Source organism: Squalius cephalus (assembly GCF_949319135.1).
Source record: "Squalius cephalus genome assembly, chromosome: 25".
Classification (NCBI taxonomy): domain Eukaryota; kingdom Metazoa; phylum Chordata; class Actinopteri; order Cypriniformes; family Leuciscidae; genus Squalius; species Squalius cephalus.
In genome coordinates, this window is record NC_137146.1 from 20,539,738 (window position 1) to 20,563,079 (window position 23,342).

Here is a 23,342-nt window from a genome sequence, read left to right on the forward strand (position 1 = left end):
ACTTCTTATAGAAGGCCATTTTTCTGAAATCCGTCTAGTCTATTTCTAAATAAATCAGAACAATGTTTATAAAATATTTTGGATTATAAGAAAAATACTGATAATCATATGCTGTAGAATCACAAAGATGCTGCTATCAAGTTAAACCAAACTATCTCAATAAGTTTCATTTTCAGATCACAGCATGATTGTCAAAACATAACCAACACTATCAGATCACACTTTTCTTTGTTCATTTGACTGTTATAAATCAATAACAGCAGACAAACAAAATCTAAAGTTAATAATATAAGGGTCAATAGTCCAACTAAAGCAAACACTGATCGCCATAACGTTGGTTTACAATTTGAGATTTTCTCCTTCAGTGATTCTGCTTGTTAACATCAGGTGTCTTCAATAATGCTCAATCATCACTAATTAATCACTTAATTATCTCATTAACTTTAACACTGCTTCAGTGTTAATTATAACACTCTGCTCAGAGTTTATATAATCCACACTCTCAGTGTTAATTTAACACTGGGGATTTTGCTGTGAAAGCGACTTCGAAAGTTAAAGCACCTTTTGACTTTTAAGGATTTGGAGACTGTTATTCACACTTTTATTTCCTCAAGACTTGATTACTGTAATGCCTTGTATGCTGGAATTAGTCAGTCATCACTTACAGCTTGTCCAAAATGCTGCAGCTCGTTTCCTGACTGGGACAAAAAAGAGGGAACATATCTCACCTATCCAGGCCTCTCTCCATTGGCTCCCTGTGAAACAAAGAATTGATTTTAAGATTTTAATGTATACGTTTAAAGCTCTACATGGACTTTCCCTTATTTATATATCGGAACTTTTAAGTTTTTATAATAAAATAAAATAATAAAATAAAAATAAAAATTCTGTTTTATTTTTTAGGTTTTTTGGTTTGAATTTTTGACATGTTCTGTTAACTGTGTGTGTATTTTTGCTTTACTTGTGAAGCACTTTGGTCAACATTTGTGTTGTTAAAAGGTGCTATATAAATAAACTTTGACCTTGACCTTGACGTACGTCAGGTTTTTCAACAAGCATCCTTCCCTCACGTCCTATGGGGGGTGGTGCTGATAAAGGAAATGAGGATGCACAATTAATAAATGAAAAGCACCCACTAACATCTAATACTCCTGACATCACCTATCTGTATCGTTGTAACCTCCTATGTACACTAGATGGCAGCAGTTCACACATATAAGTATTAAAGGGAGGGACACAAAAAAGGAACAAAATGAGGGAGAGTTTTATGATGACAGAATTTCAACTTTGGGGTGGACTATCCTTTAAAAGAAAGTGAAGAAATAATCAAGGGGTTAAACCAGTTGTTTTATGTTAACATAAACTGGTAGCTAGGTCTAACATTTATTAATAAAGTATGTAAGCCTACATTTATTTGTTAAAGATTTATTCTCAGTGCCTAAAAGTTTTTTTCTTCATAAAACACCAACAAATACCTTAATTATGACTTACTACAAATAGCAATGGCTGTTAAGATGAAAAACGTTTGCTTTTGTGTGCTGCATCCACTCCACTTGGTGTAGACTGATGTGCTGCAGAAATTGTTTTGAAATCTAATTCATTGAATTACGCAAAATGTCCAGAGGCATGCACGTCGCTGTCAAACACTGGCCTTTGGAAGGGTGACTTTTTATTTGTGTTAAGACTATACAAACACGTATATAATCTGAAACCTATTCTCAGTACTTGGGGCACTGCAGGGGTAGGCTATTTGACTGTGTAGATCTGAACCGAATATGCGAGAATTTACTTGGTTTTACATATGCAAAAGTTAACTCACGGGTATTTAATAAGTATGTATCTTACTATCACACAGCTGGGTTTCATAGGAATAGTTGAAATTTCATTAAATGTATCACATTACAGCGTTAACTAAAGCTTGGAATTTTTTTTGGCAGGTGACTGGGTTCTTTTCTGAACCCCATGTGGGCCCTCGCAAGGTTGCCTTGGTTCAGACTGTGAACCCGTCGTCTGACAGTCCATGCTATCGTAACAGTCAAGACGTGAGCCCCTATTGGTCATCCTCACTTCCGTTACTCTTTTGGCATCACCGCGCCACTTCGCGTCACTATCCAGCGCTTTCGGTATCGGACGCGCATTCGTTCGTTTTTAATTCATTCATTCATTCCACAGCAGAGGAGCAGGCGACCCCGATCGGTCTACACTTTCCAGCTGTCCCGTATTGTTTAACGGAACTAGTAGACATGGTAAGGACCACCATGTTCACTTGTAGTATATGTTTTTTTTCCGTGGGGTTTTCTCATTGATGAGGACATTAGAATCCCGGTGGATGCTGAATGATGAATATATTTTATACTAGTAGCTCCTTTAGTAAAATCACACCGGAACCTAAAATCACTCTACTTTTATCTCTCTACGTTTATTATGCACGTTTTTATACATGTATCTTTTACAACTAAATAGAAACTATCTATTTAGGACTAAACTTTATTTAAATGATAAACTGTAAAAATCACGCTGTAAAAGGTTTCGTCAGGTTAACTAACAAATGTGTTTCATGTTAATTTATTCTACCATTAGCATCTAAATTGATTGGTTTTATTCAAGTTTAAGAAAAAATGTCTCAAGGTAACAACTGCACATTTTTCAGTGCAGTGTTATTTTTAATGCACTCTCTATATCAGAAATAACCCCTTAGTACTCTTATCATTGCTCATGCTGTGGCATTTCAATTTAATCCTATACACTGTAACCACCCACTCTCTGCTGAGGAAGCCATGCTACAAAGGTTTGATGTCAGGGTAACCTGGGACCAATCCAAATGACCTGAAAAACTCCACATGCTATACATATATTACTGTGACAGTGGCTGATCATTTTAATTAGCTGTATGTGAAGTGCTTCTTGACCATTCATATAAGGCCATAAATGTAATATATTCAAAATACTTACATAATAGAGTGTCACTTAATGAAAATAGTGCAGTGTATAACCACGTAATAATTAACAGTAGGCCTATAGTTAATACATAGTACTCATATTGCATACAACATGGTGCAGACTGCTTGAAATTTCCACAGTATCAGTGCATTTAAAAATATATATACTCAACGTTAGCGATATGATGAATTGCATCATGTTGGAAACAGATTTGTTAAAAATATTTTTAAAGATAGCTTAATAAACTTTCACAAGTCAAACAAAATTTTACTGTTAATATGTAGTGTGTGTGTGTTTGTGTGTGTACTGGTTTGACCTATATTATGAGGACTCCAGGGTTATTATAGTTTTGCATTTTTCATTAGTTTTTATTTTTATTTCGTTTTGACTTTTTGTTTTCAAATTCAGTTTAGTTTTAATTAGTTTTTAAAGTAGGTTTGCTAGTTTAGTTTAGTTTTTATTTTTTGAAAATGCTTAGTTTTAGTTTAGTTTTTATTAGTTTTAGTGTTAGTTTTAGTCTTTTTTTGTAATTTGGGTTATTTGTCAGGGGCAAGATTCAAAAAAGTCGGAAAAAGTATTGTGTAATAATAAAAACATAATACAATTTTAGAAAAAAATTCACACCCCATTGAAATTCCTTTACCTCTTACAAAATCCACACGCTGTACCAAAAATCTACACATCTTCTATACAGAATTCACACCCTATACAAATACCACAGCTGTACAATTTTCACACCCTATACTAAATTTACCCTATGGGGAGAGTGGGGTGATTTGTGCCAGGGGGGGGAAGTAGTTTCACCCCTTGTTTCTGGAAAACCATAGAAGAAATTGGTCATGTGACCACATAATTTTGAAAAGCAATCACTTTTACTCATCCTCCAAAGAAGAGAGACACATGGCATGAGAGTTAAGCACATTTTAGTGCAAAAAAACAGTTTTTTCCCTTTCAAAGTAAAATTTCTATGATTAAGGTTTTTTGATTGTAGTGTCTGAAAAATTATAGACAAGTTTGAAAACATTTCACACATGTTTTAGTGCTTTAGTAGGCTACACAATGAGTCTATACAGTTAGCATGATGTTAGCTCTTAACTGCTGGATCATGCTAGTTTTTCAAACTTGTGGGTCCGGGGTGATTTGTGCCAAAGGGCCTGGGTTAAGTTGTGCCAGATCCAGACCACCTAGACCTACATACTCACAGGGGATAATCTTGAGAAGTGAGGAGATGGGCATGCCTCATCATTGTTTGACTTAGGCCTGCCTGTTATTTGTTTAATTTAGCTAACACTGATTTCAGTTTTGAGTTTGCACTATGTTATTAAAGAGAAGTTTTATTCCGTTTTTAAGTGGCCTATGTCACAATAGTATGTTTAGAAATTAGCCTAGTCACTTTATTCTTATATGTTACATAATTGACAGACAGCGCTATGTCAACAGGCATCTACTGCCAAAGCCTTTTTGCCTGAAATGAGTCACAAATATCATATATTGTGTTGCTATGGTGCTCTAAATGGTTGCTAGGGCGTAGCTTGATAGCTTCACAATGATCCTGAGAGACTGATTGGTCGTCTGAGTAAAATGAGCCCGCCCCCTTGTCTCTATGACACTGTGATCCAGAGTTATGTTCAATACAAAATCCCTATGCAATTGACCATAGTAGGAAAAACGCATGCTATGGTTTTCCAGGGTGACAATATCTAAAATAAACCTTAAATGAGTAATTTTGTATTGAATTTGTCTTGCTTTCATATAGTAGCATTACAGTTCATAACATTAAAATGTTCTGTTTTACTTCAGAAATCACTGGCACAATTTACCCCAATGTATTCCCCTAAAGGCACAACTTACCCCGCACCAGGGGCAAGTTGTGCCATGAGACCACTTTTTCCCCAAAAGCTATATTTCTGAAACTATTTATTTCAGATCCAAAGTTATTGTTCTCAGGGATGCACCACATCCTGAAATATATGTACATCGTTAAGTTGAAGGAATTACTGCCATGGCCTCACTTTAAAGTCACTTTGAGTAAAAACTGGCACAACTCACCCCACTTTCCCTACAGTCAATAGCCTACTCATCTGGATTGAAGCAGCAAACATTAAGTGTAAAAGTAAAAAAATGACATAACATTATTTAATATTTGAATCAAAGCTTATATAGTGTTTTGACATCGACAACCACAACCAAAAAGTGCATTTTACCTCAAACTTGCGACTAGTTAACTTTCTAAAAAAAGGCGCAATCGCTTCTCGGGTCGACATTAACACACTGACAAAATTATATTCAGAATTTAAAATATTTTGATACCACTTTTTAATGTGTGATTGTAAGGTGTTCACGAGATACAGATACTAACCTTTAGCGAACTTGCTTTCAACATCGAACGAACACTCGACTCGTTCTCATGGAGACGGTGTGCACGGAGGGGCTGTGTGTGTGTGTGTGTGTGTGAGTGTGTGTGCGCGCGCGCATGTGAGAGACGCATGAGTGACAGAGACGGAGGGAGAGCAGGGAAAGGAAATGCAGCTGAACGAATACGCTGCGTGTTTTAAATAGCGTTAAAAAATGAAAGACCTTGACAAAGACGAAAACTAAGGACATTTACTCTATAATTTTATTTTATTTTAGTTAGTTTTGCCAAACACACATTACAGTTTTAGTTAGTTATCGTTTTTTTGTAATGCCTCGTTTTTATTTTTATTTCAGTTAACGACAATGTTTTTTCCCACCTAGTTTTCGTTTTTTCGTTAGTTTTCGTTAACGATTATAACCTTGGAGGACTCATAATATAGAATGTATACAGGTTTCAGGTCTCTGCCTCTACATTATGAGGACATCCAGCTGTGCCTGTAATGCTGACAGAGGATTATGTTTTGGGTTGGGTTTAGAGCAGAGCTGGGCAACTCTGGCCCTCAAGATTCACTTTCCTGCAGAGTTTAGCTCCAACTCTGATCAAACTCACCCTCCTGCAGCTTTCTAGTAATCCTAAAGATATTGATTAGCTTGTTCAGGTGTGTTTTATTAGGGTGTGAAACTAATCTCTGCAGGGAAGTGGATCTCATGGGCCAGATTTGCCCACCCCTGGGTTAGAGAATAGAAAATACTATATATATATTATATATACAAATCATTACGTCTATGGAAAGCACATACTTTTGATTGTGTAGCAGAAGAGTTGGCAAGTGTTGGGACATATTAACACATCATATAATGTGCATTCTGTCACCATAAACTGGTCTGTCAATCATCTTGTCACAGTTAACATCCTCATAGGGGTAAGTGGGGCACAACCTAATGTGGGGCTAGTTGTAACACACATAGTTTAAACATTTCCACACATGCTAGCATGACAAATCTCATTGTATTTATTAGTTGCCATATCAATATATATAGAGAGACAAAATGCACCAAAATTAAAAAATCTTTGTAAGATATCGCCAAATATTTAACCATAACAAAAGCAATTTTCTTACTGAAGTTCATTTTTCATCTCAGTTTGTATTGTTTATTTAAAACAAGACAAATCTGCTATTATTTTATTCTCTAATCTGTTATTTAGCATTTTAGATATTCTTTAATGCTAGACACTGGACACTAGCCAGGTTTAAATCCCAGTTGCACAGGTGGGGCACATTGTAATTCTGCAGTATGCCTCGCTGAACTACAGTATGCTATTCTATGACATTAGCAATGTAATTCACATTAATTACTTTTATGAATTTTATTGAGAAACCACGAAAAACAGGTGAATAAAAACTGAGTCAGTGTTCAACATTAAAGGGATAGTTCATCCAAAAACGAAAATTAGTTAATAATGTTAATTGTTAATAAAGGCCTTCTGAAGTGAAGCGATGCATTTGTGTAAGAATAATTAATTTTTCATTTTTTTCTTTTTTTTATCGACTAAAATAACTAGCTTCCAGCAGATGGCTGTATGCGTCAATTTATGCCAAAAGAGTAACCCTTGAACTTGACCCACAACGTAATGACGAACGTGGTTGCCCAGCCCTGTTTGAACCGCGAGAGGCGTCAAAGCTTACGCTACTTCTACGTCATACATCGTCAAGTGTTACTCTTTTGGTGTAGGTCGACTTGCCATCTGCCCGAAGCAAGTTATTTTAATCGATAAAGTTTTAAATATGGATATTTTTCTTACATGAACGCATCGCTTCGCTTCAGAAGGCCTTTATTAACCCTCCCCCCAGAGCCGTTTCGAGCACTTTTATTACAGATGGATAGGCTCTGATGGACTTCCAAAATCATATATCCATTGACTCCCATTATAAGGCTTGGAAGAGCCAGGACATTTTTTAATATAGCTCTGAATGTATTCGTCTGAAAGAAGAATGTAGTATACTTCTAGGATGGTTTCAGGGTGAGTAAATAATGGGCTAATTTTCATTTTTGGGTGAACTATCTCTTCAAGAAATTAAGAAAACAAAAAGTGTTAGGTTGTTCCCTGCCCTCCCCTACTCCATATTTAATTTAATTTACACTACTCAACAGGTCTTTCTACCATATTGGAGAAAAAAAGAAGTACATTGATCTGCCAGGGTCTTTTATGTAGTGAATTTTGCTCATGCTTTTGCATAGTGATGCATTTAATACTTAATAAAAACATGTGTTTTGCTATTGTGCTATTTGTATTTTTATAAAAGTTCATAATGTTGTTGCAGATGAAATACAACACAAATAAGATTAAATACATATTTTGGATCAGGTTAAATACTGATCATTAATCACTCATACCCCTTTCTCTTCCTGGTCACTCTACTTAAAGCTACAATATGTAGTTTTTCGCCGCTAGGGGTCGCTAACCTCTTACAATAACAAAGGCGTAGGTTGATGACGCAGTGATAAGCGGAATGATGGGACTTGTTGTCATGCTGATGGAAATAATAATGTTTATGGATGAGTGAAAACATTCATGTTTTTTAACATGACTGTGGTATGAAGCAGGTCGCGATTGCTAATAAGAGACAGATATCAGCGCGGATATAAAGGAATAAGGACATTTAATTCTACTGAACTACCCGCAATGCTGAATTACTACTCACACAGGTCAGTTTATTTGATGAATCAAACTTGTGAGGTAACGCAGCGCTGTTTCATTTGGTCTAACGTTACACTATCATACTAAACAGCATTTGAGTGAGTTGAAAGTTATGTTATTCTGTGTAAGTTTGTTTGCTATATGAGACTAGCAGTAAGCTAGATCAACTTTAGAATAACATACTGATCATATTCTAAAATGTCATCATGTTGAGCTTTATAACATTGATTTGTTGTATGTACATTTGCTCACCTGTCTAATAAAGTACATGCAAGAGCATGTAGCATGTACATGCAAGCGTCCCTGTCAAGTCGTGACTTGTGAAGCTCTGTCAAGTCAAAGTTAGTCGCGGATGTGGAGCTCTCGGCATCTCGAAAACGCCATGCTGATATTGATCCTCGTTTTAGTTCTCCTTTTGTCCCAAAGTCTGCTTGCCATGGCCCATAATGTTTGAACGAAACAACAACAGCTAGACGTTACGCACTACGCAGTTGTCCATGTCTGTCGCCATGGTTACTATGGCAGTACAAGCAGAAACGTCTCGGTTATGTATGTGATCCTCGTTCCCTCCTCAGGGAATGTCAGCGAATGACGAAATGACGGTTTCGCTTAGAAGCCTATGACATTCGAGTTCTAGAAAACGAGCCAATGGCAAAACAATGCCATGGGGCTGCGGAATTTGCATAGTGCAACTCCGCCCCAGCCGCATCATGTTATGCTGAGGAGCTGAGACTGAACTCCCGGCTGTTCCAGCGGTACAGCGGTTGTGGCAGGGGGACGTAACGTCTCCGTTCTCTCCTCAGGGAACGAGGGTTACATACGTAACTGAGACGTTCCCTTTCGTTCAGTCACTACGAGTTACGCCAGTGAATGACGAAATGGGGTCCCAATTCAATCACGCCACAGCAGCTGTCTTCCAGTGCCCTGCGCAAGTCTGAGCTCCCTGTCGTGAGACTACCACGGACAAAGGCTTCCAGCCCGCAGGGTGGAAGTTTCAACCTCGAGATGGCAAGAGGTCTTGCCGAGGGAAAACATGTGAAAAAACACTCTTCAGCTTCCCACCAAAATAGACAAAGAGCTGGTCTGAGGTCTTAAAACACTGCGTTCTGTCTACGTAAGCATGGAGGGTGCTTACTGGACAGAGCAGTGCCAAGGCTGGGTCTGCCTCCTCCGAGGGCAGCGCTTGCAGGTTCACCATCTGATCCCTGAAAGGAGTGGTGGGAACCTTGGGCACGGAATCGGATCCAGGCCGGGGTCTCAAGATCACGTGAGAGTTATCCGGGCCAAATTCTAGGCACGCTTCATCAACCAAAAATGCCTGCAGGTCCCCTACCCTCTTGATGGAGACCAAAGCGACCAGGAGCGCTGTCTTCATAGACAGAAACTTAAGCTTTGCTGATTGCAATGGCTCAAAGGGAGCTCTCTGCAGGGCAGATAAAACCACTGTGAGGTCCCAAGAGGGTATAAGAGGAGAGCGAGGAGGATTTAGTCTCCTCGCCCCCCTCAGGAACCTGACGACCAGGTCATGCTGTCCCAAAGTTTTTGACTCCACAAGGTCGTGGTGTGCAGAGATCACAGCCACGTAAACCGTCAGGGTGAAACGAGAGCACCGACCCGAACGGGCATTTCCTGGGATCGTCTTGGCGAGAAGAACACCAGGTGATGAAGAGGTTCCACTTCAGAGCATAGGCGTGTCTCGTAGACAAGGCCCTAACTGAAGTGATGGTAGCCACCACCTGAGGTGGTTGGGTACTCAAACCTGCCGCGTCACGTCCAGAAGCCACACATGCAGGTTCCACAGATCGGGACGTGGGTGCCAGAGGGTGCCCTGTCTCTTCCTCAGAGGGATTGGCCAGGGAGGGACCTGCTCCTCGTCCTCCCTGATCTTGCAAAAGACCTCTGCAAGAAGGCTCACTGGGGGAAACGCATACTTGCGGAGGCCCCGCGGCCAGCTGTGCGCTAGTGCATCCGAGTTGAGGGTCCCCCCGGTCAGGGAATAAAACCAGCGGCAGTGTCAAGTCAAGTCAAGTCAAGTCACCTTAATTTATATAGCGCTTTTACAATACAGATTGCATCAAAGCAGCTTCACAGTGATAACATGAAAATAATACAACAAAGTTTGTTTCTAGAAGAAAATTGCGTCATCGTCCACCTTAACCCTTTCACACGTAAGTTTAAAATATTCTGGCTGACCCCCCAGCGTGAGTTTTTCAAGGTGACCGTTATTTAGAACTTGTCACTTTATGGTTTCCATGGTGACGCGTCATTGCTTGTCACGTGACATACCGCAGAAACAACAGCGCTGAATGAATGATGATCTGCTTTTATGTCAGTTTTCCTTTTTAATTCAAAATATTCACAAATTTGTTAGCTATTGGATGAAATATCTGATATTCCGATATAAATATAATATATGCAAGTGGAAGTGTTTTGTTGTTTAAACACCTTTATAACGATCGCGTTAGTTGAGCTGTATGCGCGATGGGCGCCGCCATGTTAGTTTGTGCTGCAGACGCAGTTCAGAGAATCGGATCTGTTGGATTTATTTACAACACGTGAATTCATCCACTTCTCCTGAAATAAATAAAAGTAAGTGGCTGGTGAACTGGGAGAAGAATAGAGTAAACTTTAAAGTTACTTACACAATGTTTATCTGAATAAAACGTAATTATAATGGAAATGATTATTATTGCCTCTTCCATAGACATAAGTGTGTATTTTACAAACTCTAAATGTATTGTTTTTTTAGTACTTATGTGAATTTATATGTCTGAAACCTAAAATACACATTATGTGGTTGAAAACACTGAAAAGTTGTGATATATGACAGCTCTGAACGCGCCTGTCTCTGGCTCAGCGCCAGCCAACGCGCGAAAGCACATTTGAACTTAGCAGTTGATCACGTGATGCACTGACCGTTCTAATCACACCGGTGTGATCGTACGCTCCAGGGACCAGCCTAGACTGATCACACCGGTGTGATCGTTCGTGCGAAAGGGTTAAGTAAGGCAGATCAATAATATTGTTGAATATTAAATGTCCCCAACTAAGCAAGCCAAAAGCCAAGGCAACCGGGGCAAGTAACCAAAACTCAATCAGGTGACAGAATGGAGAAAAAAAACCTTGGGAGAACCCAGGCTCAGTTGGGGGCCAGTTCTCCTCTGGCCAATGAGCGAACAGTGTATGATTATGATCCAGGCATCATTACAGGTCAGAAGTCAGATTGGATCAGAGCATTCAGAATATTTATCCAGTTCCATCTGGTTGGAAGTCGGAGTAATCACGCCGGTATGGAGACGAGTTTGTTGAGGAACAGGGCCGATGGCTGTCATGTCAATGAAGCCTTCACAGGGCTGATGAGGCTGGCAATTCAAGGATGTGTCATGGATGGGTCCAGGTGCAGGTCCACCATCTGATCTGGATACGGCCAGGATCCGGCTGACATCAGTAAACAGGGGAGGGACTGGTTGACACTTCAGGACTGTGTTGTCATTGTGTCCAGGCGCAGGTCCTTCATCAGATCTGGATACGGCCTGGATCCGATGTACTGCGGTAAACCTCGAATAAACAGAGAGACTAATATTAGCATAGACGCCATCCTTCTTCTGATGTAACAAGTACATCAGGATTTATGGGGAGTGTTCCCGGTTCCGGCTGACCTAAACTATGCAGCCTAACATTGAATTATTGAATCACGTCTATTGCGATCTCAAAATTCCGGCCAGTTGATAATACCTAGAATATCAAAATCGACTGCTGGCGGTAGATCCTTTTTCTATTTAGCACCAAAACTTTGGAACAGTCTTCCTACCGGGAAGCAGACACACTCTGTCAGTTCAAAGCTAAATTAAAGGCACATCTCTTTGACCTAGCATTCACATAATACATTATAGACTTCTATAATTCAATGTTAGGCTGCATAGATTAGGTCAGCCGGAACCGGGAACACTTCCCATAAATCCTGATGTACTTGTTACATCATAAGAAGAATGGCATCTACATTAATTTTAGTGTCTTTGTTTATCCCAAGGTTTTCCCGCAGCCTGCCGGATCCAGGCCGTATCCAGATCTAACGAGGACCTTCGCCTGGACCCGATGACAACGCAGTGCTGAAGTGCCAACTAGTCTCTCCCTATGGAGGATCCCTTTACCACTCCAGATAAAGCGTTGTCTGGAAAATTTGTTTCGCGTACCTACCCCGAAGTGACAAAATAAAATTCTGCATCAAAAAGGAAAGACCAGTACTTTGTTTAGGCTTGGTTTGTAGGGAATTACAAACCTGTGCACATACAGTGAGGAAAATAAGTATTTGAACACCCTGCTATTTTGCAAGTTCTCCCACTTAGAAATCATGGAGGGGTCTGAAATTGTCATCGTAGGTGCATGTCCACTGTGAGAGACATAATCTAAAAAAAAAATCCAGAAATCACAATGTATGATTTTTTAACTATTTATTTGTATGATACAGCTGCAAATAAGTATTTGAACACCTGAGAAAATCAATGTTAATATTTGGTACAGTAGCCTTTGTTTGCAATTACAGAGGTCAAACGTTTCCTGTAGTTTTTCACCAGGGGCCCGTTCTTCGTACGTCGCTAATTCACTTAGCTGGATTTGATTGTCGGCGATTTGGCATGATCTTGGATTGTTTGGTTCTTCGACGCTCATCCTGGACTTGCTGTCATAGCAACAGGTGCGCAATCTTAAACCTGCTCGGGAGCAGGCTTATTTCATGTTAACAGGATTAGACTGCAGCTTCATAAGCGGAGCTGATACGGGTAGTCCAGCGCAGCGCGATAGTGCACTTTCTGAGATATTTTTTTTTTCTCGTGACTCGTGAGATTGTCGTTTACATTATTAATTTGTTGGAAACGCACATTTATTTTTGACTTGTCGGAGTCGGGCTTTAACTACAGCACAAACTGTTTGCATTGCCCTAAGATTATTTGCGAGTGGCTCTTTCCTTTACACTATTGGAGATGCGGAGAACTTGATGGAAAGTGCTGTCTGTCGTGTCATTCGGAGTTTACCTGGTGCTTTTAGGTTTAAAAAAACGTTTTAGTGTTTTTTTTTTTTTTTTTGTGGCATTTCCAAGCCACTTAAGACCCAATGTTGTAAAGCAATGTCTTAATATTCCAGATTAGTAATATTATATAAAATAAAAAAGGCAGTTGACTAAAATCTTCCATATCACAAATGTGAATGCAAAATGGCCAGGATCTGTGCATGACTTAAGCATTTTCAGAGATTCACATTTATGCATATTATTTGAAAGTGGTAAGGAAAGTTCCACACTTAATCCATAAAGCATACAAGTATAAATTAAGTAAAGTTATTTATGCACTTGCAGGTAGGCTAGCTCCTCCATATGACAGTTATCTGAGAGGGTTTATTCACTGTCCAGTGCAATGGAAACAAATGGACATTACAAAGTCTTATACTTTCTTTCCTTTGGAAAGTTAGAAAATGTCCACTTACTGCACATATTTCAGCCACCACTTTCTTGGGAACAGATACAGTGTTGGTGTATTATGTAAAAGTGCACAACAGAGGAAAACACAATGTCATTACAATGAACTACACTGGGGAAAAATGTGATCAATAACTCATGGCAAAATATTTTTACATTAACATAAGTTTATCAGTTTTCTCTTTCACAAGTCAAAGCAATTCATCATTACTCAAGATTTAACAGCTGAAAGGACTATACGGCCTTAATTCAATGCAGCAAAAATGATTTTACAGTGTTGGCTACTAAGATCTTTTCTATTTTTTTCTCAGCCTTTTTCTTGGTTGCTTTTATAAACAGAACACCATTTATGTAACAGTGCCTTTTATGAAAGAGACTATAATATAACTAAAAATTACCATTATGTAGAATATTTTTGTACTATAGATTTGTTCCCATGTTCTAGTATGGTGGCTGACATTACAATGCACAAAATAATTATGCAATTATTAAAATACAAAAATATAGGCTATTAAGTGACAAAAACATCTAACATGGCCACTTCTAACGGATTTAAATTGTCTGCTACTTTTTGCCAGCCCTCTCTCCTGGCTTTTGCAGACTTTGAGGTGTTCCCTGCCGTTTTGATTAAACATTAAAATTCAGAATAAACTTCGACTATTAGTTCTTGCTCTGCTGAGGAGAAAAACTGAGCCCGCTCTTTGGCCACGCTGAACAGCCAATAGCAGCGTTGCTGATCAATGTTTCTACTATCGATACATATCCCCTTTTAACCAGCGCATGAACGCGCAATTATCTCAGATAACTCAATCCAGCGATACTAATCATATCCGGCAAGTGTGTTCGAAGAACCGAGTTAGCCACATCATGATTCGCACGATGATATCATCTTGGATGCGTCATTTGATCTCGGATGTAATAAGCAACGTACGAAGAACGGGCCCCTGGTTTGCACACACTGCAGGAGGGATTTTGGCCCACTCCTCCACACAGATATTCTCTAGATCAGTCAGGTTTCTGGGCTGTCGCTGAGAAACACGGAGTTTGAGCTCCCTCCAAAGATTCTCTATTGGGTTTAGGTCTGGAGACTGGCTAGGCCACGCCAGAACCTTGATATGCTTCTTACCAACGCTGGATACTCCTATAGGTTACGTCCGTGGATCACGGCTGAACGCGTCTTCTCAACACTCACTTACAAACATTTTTCGCCTATCGTGCGTCTACTCTACACCCGTACCACTAAAAAGACGGATTATATCTAAGACTTCAGTCATAAATTAGTATTAATATTGATAGCATCACTGGTAGCGTCGTTGCTAACTTACTGTCCATCTGTTAAAATGGCGAATATATCAGATGTAAGTAGTCTACCTTTTGGTGCAGGTGAGGACACATTTGAGCTGCACGCGGTGCAGTCTGAGCTGGAAGCTGTTGAGAAACAGATCCATGACCTGTTAGTGAGACAAGCCGAACTCATAGACCGGCAGTTAGCTCTTGAAACATCACGCGCCGATGCACACAAATCAGAGATTAACTTTACTAACCCGCTGATTCCGACCTCGTCTACTCCGTGCGTTACTCAGCATCGGTCCCGAGCGCCGAGGTCGCGATCAGCCATGGTCTCGTTCACTCCGACTCCAACACGCCACAACGAAGCCTGGATATTTCCGCAGCGGAAGACGCGAGTCAGGTCTAGACCAAGACCCTCTCCGACCCTCCCGGTTTTCGAGTTATCCACACAAAACCGCTTCTCCCCTCTTCGCGAAACAGAACGCGATGCTGTGATCATCGGCGATTCCATCGTTCGGCACGTCCACGCTACATTAGGTAAAAGTAAGGTGCACAGTCACTGATTTCCTGGTGCTCGTGTTTCTGAAATCGCTGCTCACGTACCCGAGATTCTGAACGGTGACGTGCGCGTCGGAACTGTGGTCTTGCACGCGGGAGTGAACGACATCAGGCTGCGCCAGACGGAAGTTCTGAAGAAAGACTTCAGGAATCTGATCGATACGGTACGAAGCACATCGCCTGATATAACGATCATTGTGTCAGGACCGCTTCCCACGTACCGTCTAGGACATGACAAGTTTAGTAGATTATTCGCGCTAAATGAATGGTTAACGTCATGGTGCAATGAGCAGAAACTGCTCTTTGTAAATAATTGGAATCTGTTTTGGGAGCGTCCTAGGCTTTTCCGTGCTGATGGCTTACACCCAAGCAGATTCGGAGCGGATCTTCTGTCGGATAACATCTCCAAAATGTTAAATACCTTTTGACTAGTAACCAAAAGTCCAAATCATAGTCTCTGCTGCACCAAATTAACTGATATAAATACTAGTGTAGAACATTGCATAGAAATTGTGTCTATTCCTCGTTTAGTGCGATCAAATAATAAATCTACTGCAGGATCTAGGAAAAATCTAATTGTTATTAAAACAGAAAATGTTGCTATTAGTAAACAAAAAAAAATTCTAAAGCTAGGTCTTTTAAACATTAGATCACTCACACCTAAGGCAGTTATTGTAAATGAAATAGTCACAGATAATAGCATCAATGTACTTTGCCTTACTGAAACCTGGCTTAAACCAAATGATTATTTCGGTCTAAATGAGTCTACTCCATCAGGATACTCCTATAAGCATGAGCCCCGTCTGATTGGTCGTGGCAGCGGTATTGCAACAATCTATAGAGATTTTCTTAGTGTTACTCAGAAAACGGGTTATAAGTTTATTTCATTTGAAGTACTTGTACTAAATGTTACGCTCTTAGATGCTAGAAAAACATCCCTATTATCTTTAGCCTTGGCTACCGTATATAGACCGCCAGGGCCTTACGCTGATTTCCTAAAAGAATTTGCAGATTTTCTCTCAGACCTATTGGTCAATGTCGATAAAGCATTAATTGTTGGAGATTTTAACATACACGTAGATAATCAAAATGATGCGTTAGGGGCTGCGTTTATAGATTTATTAAACTCCTTTGGGGTTAAGCAAAACGTTACCGGACCAACTCATCATTTTAATCATACACTCGATTTAATTATATCACATGGAACCGATCCAACCGATATAGATATCATTCCACAAAGTGATGATGTAACTGACCATTACATGGTAACTTGCATATTACATACCCCTGTAATATATCATGCTGCGCCGCGTTATCGATTAGGCAGAACAATCCTTCCATCCACCATAGATCATTTTTCAAATTGCTTATCGGATCTGTCTCAGCTGCTCAGTGAACCCAAACAAACAGATGAACTAGAGGAACTAACCCGCACTATGAGCACCATTCTCTCTGGAAAATTGGATATTGTTGCACCTATTAGACTAAAAAAGGTCAGAGAGAAAATTAAAGCACCATGGTACAACAATACTACGCGTGTTCTAAAGAGAGAAACCCGTAATTTAGAGCGTAAATGGAAACAAACTAATTTAGAGGTTTTTAGAATCACTTGGAAAGACAGTACGTCACGTTATAAAAAGGCCCTAAAAGTAGCCAGGGCTGAGCAACTCCGCAAACTAATAGAAAATAACCAAAACAATCCTAGGTTTTTATTTAACACCGTGGCTAGACTAACAAATAAACAAGCGTCACCTGAACAAAATATTCCGTTACAGTTTAGTAGTAATGATTTCATGAATTTTTTCACTGAGAAAATAGAAAACATCAGAACCACAATTGTAAACGTTCAATCCTTAATCGCGCCTTATAACTCAGCCTCGATTATCACCCCGCAAGAACAATTACAGTGCTTTACATCTATAGAACAAATAGAGTTAAATAAACTTATCACTTCCTCTAAAACAACAACATGTTTATTAGATCCCATACCAACTAAACTACTGAAAGAAGTGTTACCTATAGTGGAAGAGCCTCTCCTCAATATTATTAACTCATCTTTATCTTTAGGTCATGTTCCAAGAACATTTAAACTGGCAGTTATAAAACCACTCATTAAGAAACCACAATTAGACCCAAATAACCTAGCAAATTATAGACCCATTTCAAATCTTCCTTTTATGTCTAAAATACTAGAAAAAGTTGTGTCTGCCCAACTAGGCTCTTTCTTACAAGAAAATGACATCTATGAAAAGTTTCAGTCTGGTTTCAGGCCGCACCATAGCACTGAAACTGCGCTCGTTAAAATCACAAATGATTTACTTTTAGCTTCTGACCAAGGCTGTATCTCAATATTAGTTTTACTTGATCTTAGTGCTGCGTTCGATACTGTAGATCACACAATACTCTTAAATCGACTACAAAATTATACTGGTGTTCAAGGACAAGCATTAAGCTGGTTCAGATCATACTTATCTGGCCGCTACCATTTTGTCTATTTAAATGGAGAAAAAACGATCATAACTCCAGTAAACTATGGAGTGCCGCAAGGATCTGTGTTAGGCCCTCTATTATTCTCAATATATATGCTGCCACTTGGAAATATTATAAGGAAACATGGAATTAGTTTCCATTGTTATGCTGCTGATGACACTCAAATATATATTTCATTACGGCCGGATGAAAACGCTAAATTATCCAAATTGACAGAGTGTGTTAAAGATATAAAAGACTGGATGACGCGTAATTTTCTTTTATTAAATCCAGACAAGACAGAGGTACTACTTATGTTATCGGTTAAAAAAACCGCCCACAAAACCTCTCACAATACAACTTTAACATAGTAGGATGTCCTGTTACTTTATCCTCTACAGTAAAAGACCTGGGTGTTATACTTGACTGCAACCTGTCTTTTAAAAATCATATTTCATATGTTACAAAAACAGCCTTTTTCCACCTTAGAAACATTGCTAAGCTACGTAATATGCTATCTGTTTCTGATGCAGAAAAGTTAGTTCATGCGTTCATGACCTCGAGACTAGATTACTGTAATGCTTTATTATCTGGTTGTCCTGCATCCTCAATAAACAAGCTACAGTTAGTATAAAATTCCGCCGCTAGAGTTCTTACTAGATCAAGAAAATTTGACCATATAACACCAATTTTATCATCACTACATTGGTTACCTATAAAGTTCCGTATTAATTACAAGGTATTGCTACTGACTTATAAAGCCCTAAACGGCTTAGCTCCAGTTTATTTAACGGATCTTCTATCGCCCTATAATCCATCGCGCTCTTTAAGATCACTAAATTCGAGGCTTTTGGTCATACCTAGGATATCCAGATCAACCAAAGGAGGGAGATCATTTTCACATTTAGCTCCAAAACTCTGGAATAGCCTTCCTGATACTGTTCGTTGCTCAGACTCGCTCTCCCAGTTTAAAACTAAATTAAAGACGCATCTCTTCAGCCAGGCATTTATATAATATTTTTAATCATACAGTTAAATCCGGTATCTAGTTCATAAACGCCAGAGGAGAACTGGCCCCCGACTGAGCCTGGGTTCTCCCAAGGTTTTTTTTTCTCCATTAGGTCACCTGATGGAGTTTTTCGGTTCCTTGCCACTGTTGCCTTTGGCTTGCTCAGTTGGGGATATTTAATTTAATTAATCAATCAACAATACTATTGATCAGCATTACCAAACGTGGACGTTTTACACTAGAAACAAACACTGATGTACTATTTTATTTAATACTGTGAAGCTGCTTTGATACAATCTGTATTGTGAAAAGCGCTATATAAATAAAGTTGACTTGACTTGACTTGACTTGACTTACAGAGCCACTCCTTGGTTATACTGGCTGTGTGCTTCGGGTCATTGTCATGTTGGAAGACCCAGCCTCGACCCATCTTCAATGCTCTAACTGAGGGAAGGAGGTTGTTCCCCAAAATCTCGCAATACATGGCCCCGGTCATCCTCTCCTTAATACAGTGCAGTCGCCCTGTCCCATGTGCAGAAAAACACCCCCAAAGCATGATGCTACCACCCCCATGCTTCACAGTAGGGATGGTGTTCTTGGGATGATACACATCATTCTTCTTCCTCCAAACACGTTTAGTGGAATTATGACCAAAAAGTTCTATTTTGGTCTCATCTGCCCACTTGACTTTCTCCAATGACTCCTCTGGATCATCCAAATGGTCATTGGCAAACTTAAGACGGGCCTTGACATGTGCTGGTTTAAGCAGGGGAACCTTCCGTGCCATGCATGATTTCAAACCATGACGTCTTAGTGTATTACCAACAGTAACCTTGGAAACGGTGGTCCCAGCTCTTTTCAGGTCATTGACCAGCTCCTCCCGTGTAGTTCTGGGCTGATTTCTCACCTTTCTTAGGATCATTGAGACCCCACGAGGTGAGATCTTGCATGGAGCCCCAGATTGACAGTCATGTTTAGCTTCTTCCATTTTCTAATGATTGCTCCAACAGTGGACCTTTTTTCACCAAGCTGCTTGGCAATTTCCCCGTAGCCCTTTCCAGCCTTGTGGAGGTGTACAATTTTGTCTCTAGTGTCTTTGGACAGCTCTTTGGTCTTGGCCATGTTAGTAGTTGGATTCTTACTGATTGTATGGGGTGGACAGGTGTCTTTATGCAGCTAACAACCTCAAACAGGTGCATCTAATTTAGGATAATAAATGGAGTGGAGGTGGACATTTTAAAGGCAGACTAACAGGTCTTTGAGGGTCAGAATTCTAGCTGATAGACAGATGTTCAAATACTTATTTGCAGCTGTATCATACAAATAAATAGTTAAAAAATCATATATTGTGATTTCTGGATTTTTTTTTTTAGATTATGTCTCTCACAGTGGACATGCACCTACGATGACAATTTCAGACCCCTCCATGATTTCCAAGTGGGAGAACTTGCAAAATAGCAGGGTGTTCAAATACTTATTTTCCTCACTGTATATTTAAACGCACATAACTATAGAACCAATTCTTAATGCGCATGTGAACGCCATCAGCGTTTATCACAGGTTCGCGTTTAAAGTCTGTGTAGAGAGAATGGTGTCATCTTAGCGGCCCCTAATTTAATAACAAATGTTCGTTGCGACGGAAGCGAATCAATCAAAATTAACTTCAGCTGGAAAATAACTTTATTAAAGAACCGTTATAAAGCCAAAACAATCTCTGTTACCTTAAATTATACGCGTATCTCTTTAAAGCTGCTTTGAAACAATCTACATTGTTAAAAGCGCTATATATACATTTAAAAAAAATAAAAAATAAAAGAAGAATTATAGAAGTCTACAATGTGTTTTTAGTCTAGATTTGAACTGACAGAGTGTGTCTGCTTCCCGGACAATGTTTGGGACAAAGTTTTAGTGCTATATAGGAAAAGGATCTATCGCCAGCAGTCAATTTTGATATTGTCAACTGGCCGGAATTTTGAAATCGCAATAGACGTGAAGGACTATAATGCGTTAAGAGCTCGCTCAAGTACTGGGGAGCTAAACCATTTATTGCTTTGTAAGTGATCAGCAATATTTTAAAATTTTTACTATGTTTAATAGGGAGCCAATGCAGTGTTGACAGAACTGAGCTAATATGGCCATACTTCCTGAACTCTAGCTGCTGCATTTTGGACCAGCTGTAGTTATTAAGCGTGCAGTGCAACCACCCAAAATAGCATTACAATAATCTAGCCTTAATGTCATGAATGTATGAAATAATTGTTCTGCATTTTTCATTGAGAGCATATGACGTAATTTAGATATATTTTTAAGATGAAAAAATGCGGTTTTACAGATGCTAGACACGTGATTTTCAAAAGAAAGATTAGTATCAAAGAGCACACCCAGGTTCCTAACCGACAACGAAGACTTGACAGAGCAGCCATCAAGTGTTAGACAGTATTCTAGATTATTACGTGAGGAAGTTTTTTGTCCAATAATTAGAATCTCTGTTTTTTCAGAATTAAGTAGTAGGAAGTTGCTAGTCATCCAGTTTTTTATATCAGCTATGCATTCCGTTAATTTTGTGAATTGGTAAGTTTCGTCAGAGTGTGAAGAAATATAGAGCTGCGTATCATCAGCATAACAATGAAAACTAATGCCATGCTTCCTAATGATATCTCCCAAGGTTAGCATGTACAGAGTGAACAGCAACGGTCCTACTACTGAGCCTTGTGATACACCATACTGAACTTGTGATCGATAACGTGAAGAGAGAACTCAAACGCAGAGGATTCGTTCAACAGTTTATTAGGCACAACAGAAAATCCAATAAACATCCAACGTGTGAAGTGACACACACATGAACAGAAAGCTGGTGTAACAACTCCAGAGCTGTCCGTACAGAAACCTGCGGACACAGGCTGTGGAGACCACCTCAGGTGCAATGCCCAAACGGGACGTGGAACGAGACTGAGGATAGCAGGCACACAGCCAGCTGAAAGATTCCTCGTCTAGGTGTCCTGAGCACAGCAGCAGAAGAAGGTGAAACACAAGATACAAAGATATAAAGACACACAGCACAGGTACAACCGTACATGAACAATAGCACGAAATCTACTGACAACAAGGGGCAGACACAGCAGAGAATATAAGGGAGGAAGGGAACAAGCGACAGGTGAGGGCAATCAGCTCGTGATCTGCACGCACCAGCACTGAAGAATCAGCGCTGATTGCCCAGGTCACAAGCTGTAGAAAATGACAGGACAACACAGACAACAGGGAAGCCAATGAAGCACCCTGAACCGTGACAATCTCTTCATTTACTGATACAAACTGATAACGGTCAGATAAGTATGATTTAAACCATGCTAATGCAATTCCACTAATGCCAACATAATTTTCGAGTCTATTTAAAAGAGTGTTGTGGTCGGAGCAAATCATTAGTCACTAATGAGAGCTGTCTCAGAACTATGGTACAGTCTAAATCCTGATTGAAAAACCTCACAGATATCATATCTTTCTAAAAAGGAACATAGTTGTGAAGATACAGCCTTTTGCAGTATCTTTGACAGAAAAGGTAGATTCGAGATCGGCCTGTAATTGACTAATTCTGTAGGATCAAGTTGTGTTTTTTTAACAAGCGGTTTAATCATAGACAGCTTAAAAGTTTTGGTACGTATCCTAATAACAAAGATGAATTAATGATATTAAGAAGAGGATCTATGACCTCTGGAAGCATCTCTTTCAGTAGCTTAGTCGGTATAGGGTCTAACATACATGTTGTCGATTTAGATGATTTAATGAGTTTAGAAAATTCTTCCTCTCCTATGTAATGAATGAATCAAATTTTTCCTTAGTGAGACTACAATGGACTCCCTGATGCGATACTGTAGTAGACGGTTGCGTATCAATCTTATAAGTGAAGAAGTTCATAAAGTCATTACTGCTGTGCTGCTTACAAACTTCTGGGCTTGAAGCTTTATTTTTCGTTAGTTTTGCCACTGTTTCAAATAAATACCTAGGGTTTTGTTTATTTTCTTTTAATAGGGTTGAAAAATAAGCAGATCTAGCATCTTTTAAGGCATCTCCGTATGCAATCGAGCGCTCTTTCCATGAAAAACCTCTAGTTTTGTTTTCTTCCAGTTGCGCCTCATTTTTCTGGCTTCTCTCTTAAGTGTGCTCGTTGTACCACGGCGTTGGACTATTTTCTTTAATGTTCTTTAAGCGCAATGGAGCACGTGTGTCTAAAGTGCTGGAAACAAGATAGTTAAAAGTTTCTGTCGCAATATCGAGTCCCTCTAAGCTTTCTGGGATGCTGAGATGTTGAAACTGGTCAGGACGATTATTAATAAAGCAATCTTTAGTGGCAGAAGTGATAGGACTAACATATTTGTAACACAGAGTCGGCTTTGCAGCCTTAGCTAAATGAAGTTTACACAAGACAATATAATGATCTGAGATGTCATCAATTTCAATGGCATCAACATTGATTCTGTGTGATAATATTAGATCTAGAGCAGTGGTTCCCAAACCTGTCCTGCCGGCACCCCAACACTGCACATTTTCTTTGT

At 39.4% G+C, this 23,342-nt stretch overlaps 1 protein-coding gene across 1 annotated transcript in view; it reads left to right on the top strand.

Moving 5' to 3' along the window:
* Positions 1 to 1,943: 1,943 nt before the first annotated feature.
* The window catches only part of elovl2 (ELOVL fatty acid elongase 2), a 199,312-nt gene continuing 177,913 nt past the window's right edge, over positions 1,944 to 23,342 (top strand). Inside the window, exon 1 of the mRNA XM_079863706.1 lies at positions 1,944 to 2,246. Within this exon, the coding sequence (XP_079719832.1) occupies positions 2,244 to 2,246 (3 nt within the window). The 5' untranslated portion in view covers positions 1,944 to 2,243. The remainder of the gene's footprint in view (positions 2,247 to 23,342) is intronic.